This window comes from Arachis ipaensis, chromosome B4 (assembly GCF_059453495.1).
Source record: "Arachis ipaensis isolate K30076 ecotype BB chromosome B4, ASM5945349v1, whole genome shotgun sequence".
NCBI classification, from domain to species: domain Eukaryota; kingdom Viridiplantae; phylum Streptophyta; class Magnoliopsida; order Fabales; family Fabaceae; genus Arachis; species Arachis ipaensis.
In genome coordinates this window covers 57507383-57510957 of record NC_142439.1, presented here as the reverse complement: position 1 = coordinate 57510957, position 3575 = coordinate 57507383, and the positions used below count along the sequence as shown (strand labels likewise).

General features: G+C 38.4%; 1 protein-coding gene across 1 annotated transcript; it reads left to right on the top strand.

The window, feature by feature from the left end:
• Positions 1-869: 869 nt before the first annotated feature.
• Positions 870-1448, top strand: LOC148567694 (uncharacterized). The gene has a single exon (XM_088484598.1). It carries the CDS (start codon positions 870-872, stop codon positions 1446-1448), a length of 579 nt encoding a protein of 192 aa, XP_088340724.1.
• The last annotated feature ends 2127 nt before the right edge of the window (positions 1449-3575 follow it).

The following is a 3575-nucleotide window of genomic DNA, read 5'->3' as shown; positions in this document are numbered from 1 at the left end:
TCATGATTGCCAAGAGGTCAATGAGTTGCATGATTGAAGAGGATATAAGCTAGATTTGATCCAAAGTGACAACATCTCCCAATCTCAATGAATTTCCCCATTCTTATCTATCCACTTCTTTACAGCTTAATTTTACATTCAGCAATCCCCCATTCCCATTTACATTCAAGTCATTTATGATTCTGCACTTTATATTCTGCCATTTCTATTTTTGCATTATTTTGCTTTTCTTTATATTTTACATTTTATTGCTTTTCTTTATATTCTAGTCATTTACATTTATGTCATTTACAATTCTCCACTTCACAATATTATGGATCCGCTTGACTAATTCATCAATTAATTAAAACTGCTCGAATTTGCCAATCTTTGTGGATACGATCCCACTCTACTGTGGGTTATTACTTGACGATAATTTTGGTGCGCTTGCCAAAAGAACTAATTCACCAATTTTTAATGGGGTGTGAATTTTAGTCATCAACTAACCCAACAGCTAACCACAATAACTATCATTTACCATCTACATCTCACACTCAGCAACGACCCACCAAGAATCTCAAAGAATCTCCAACTTGGAGATAATGATGGAGAATATGATAAAGCATCAAGAATTGGCCAATAAGAACCATGAAGCCTCACTGAGAAATCTAGAAAGACAAATTGGGCAATTATCCAAATAGCCAGCTGAAAGACCAACCAATGCACTTCCAAGTGATACGATTCCAAATCCCAAAGAAGAATGCAAAGCAATCTAATTAAGGAGTGGAAGGACATTAGAAAAGGAAAAGGTTGACAGCAAGAATGAAGTAGCAGCTGAAGAGAAGGATCAAGATAAGTCCAAGAAGAAGGAGGAAGAGCCACAAGCCTCAATGAAGGGAAAACAAGTCATGGAAGAGTATCCACAAGAAAAAAGGAAGGAAGTGAAGCCTTACATCCCTCCTCTACCATACCCTCAAAGGTTGCAAAGAGAACTCAAGGATCAGCAATTTCCCAAGCTCCTAGAGGTTTTCAAGAAGCTGGAAATAAATCTTCCCCTTGCTAAAGCATTGGAGAAAATGCCCTTTTATGCAAAATTTTTAAAGGAACTCATCAACAAGAAGAGAAGCTGGAATGAAAAGGAGACAGTGATCCTAACCCAAGAGTGTAGTGCTGTAATCCAAAGAGGTCTTCCACCAAAACTCAAAGACCCAGGAAGCTTCATCCTATCATGCACCATAGGCAACATGACATTGGAAAAAGCTCTCTGTGATTTAGGTGCCAGCATCAATTTGATGCCTCTCTCACTAATGAAAAAGCTTGCAATAGAAGAAGTTAAGCCTACTAGGATGTCACTCCAAATGGCTGATAGATCACTCAAGATACCTAATGGAGTTGTAGAAAACTTGTTGGTGAAGGTTGGAAAATTCATCTTCCCTGCTGATTTTATCATCTTAGACATGGAAGAATAGGGACACAACTCAATTATCTTGGGGCGACCTTTCTTAGCCACAGTAAGGGCTATTATTGATGTAGAGAAGGGTGAAATGATCCTCAGGGTGCATGATGAGAAAATGATCATCAATGTCTTTAAAGCCATGCAATACTCCCTGAGAAAGAAAAGCATATGAGAGTGGAAATGGTGGAAGACTTGGTGGAAGAGGAGTTTGAAACCAACAGGCAGGAAGAACAAGAAGAAGGAATGAAGTTGATCAAGATGTCACAGAGGAACAAGCTAATGAAATCTCCCTTGAAGGCAAGACAGAGGAGGTATCAAAGCAAGAATTGAAGCCACTCCCTTCTCATTTCAAGTATGCATTTCTTGGAGGAGAAAAGACCCTGCCAGTAATCATCAACTCATCCTTAAGCGTGGAAAAATAAAGAAAAGCTGATTGAAGTGCTAAAAATTTACAAGACAGCTCTAGGATGGATAATTGATGACATCAAGGGTATAAGTCCTGCCATTTGCATGCACAAGATCCTGCTACAAGAGGACTCAAGACCAGTGGTGCAACCTCAAAGAAAGCTTAATCCAACCATAAAGAAAGTGGTTCAAAAAGAGGTGATGAAGTTGTGGAATGCTGGAATTATATATCCAATCTCTGACAGCCCTTGGGTGAGTCCAGTTCAAGTAGTGCCAAAGAAAGGTGGCATAACTGTCATCTTCAATTAGAAGAATGAACTCATTCCCACAAGGACAGTGACAGGATAGAGGATGTGTATTGATTATAGAATGCTGAATGATGCTACAAGAAAAGATCACTTTCCTCTCCCCTTTATTGATCAGATGCTAGAGAGATTGGCTGGCCATGCTTACTACTGATTCCTAGATGGATATTTTGGGTACAATCAAATAGTAGTAGACCCCAAGGACCAAGAAAAAACTTCCTTCACATGTCCATTTGGAGTCTTTGCCTATAGGAGGATGCCCTTTGGACTATGCAATGCCCCAGCAACCTTTCAAAGGTGTATGCTCTCCATCTTCTCTGACATGGTAGAAAAATTTTTAGAGGTCTTTATGGATGATTTTTCTATCTTTGGTAACTCTTTTGATACTTGTCTGCATCATTTAACCCTTGTTTTGAAAAGATGCCAAGAAACGAATTTGGTTTTAAATTGGGAAAAATACCACTTCATGGTACCTGAGGGAATTGTTCTTGGGCATAAGGTTTCAAACAAGGGTATAGAAGTTGACAAAGTAAAGATAGAAATCATAGAAAAGCTTCCTGTGACAGTTAATGTAAAAGCAGTAAGAAGTTTCTTGGGGCATGCTGGTTTTTATATAAGATTCATCAAGGACTTTTCAAAAATAGCTAAACCATTAAGCAATTTACTGGTGATTGATAATCCTTTTGTCTTTGATGAAAGCTGTAAGCATGCCTTTGAAACTTTAAAAAATAAACTCACTACAGCACCAATCATCACACCCTCAAATTGAGAACTTCCTTTTGAACTCGTGTGTAATGCAAGTGATGTTGCAATTGGTGTTGTATTGGGACAAAAGAAAGACAAGCTGCATCATGTCATTTACTATGCAAGCAAAGTATTGAATGAAGCACAAAAAATTACACCACAACAGAGAAAAAATTATTGGCTGTTGTTTATGCATTTGATAAGTTTAGACCTTACTTGATTGGATCAAAAATTGTGGTTTATACTGATCATGCTGCCCTTAAGTATTTGATGTCAAAATAGGATGCCAAACCAAGACTCTAGATGGATATTGCTCCTGCAAGAGTTTGATATTGAGATAAGGGACAGAAAAGGGAGTAAAAATCAAGTTGCTGATCACTTATCAAGGCTACCACAAGGGACGAATCAAGAAGCATCCCAACCAGTGAATGAAATCTTTCCAGATAAACGCCTCTTGAAAATTCAACAAGCCCCTTGGTTTGCTGATATTGCAAACTACAAAGTTGGAAGGAAGATTCCCCAAGAATTCACCAAGCAACAAGTGAAGAAGCTGCTCAATGAAGCCAGAAAATTCTTGTGGGACGAGCCATTCTTGTTCAGGAGGTGTCCAGATGGAATGGTTAGAAAGTGTGTTCCTGAAAATAAAATCAGAGATATACTGTGGCATTGTCACAGTTCAGCTTATG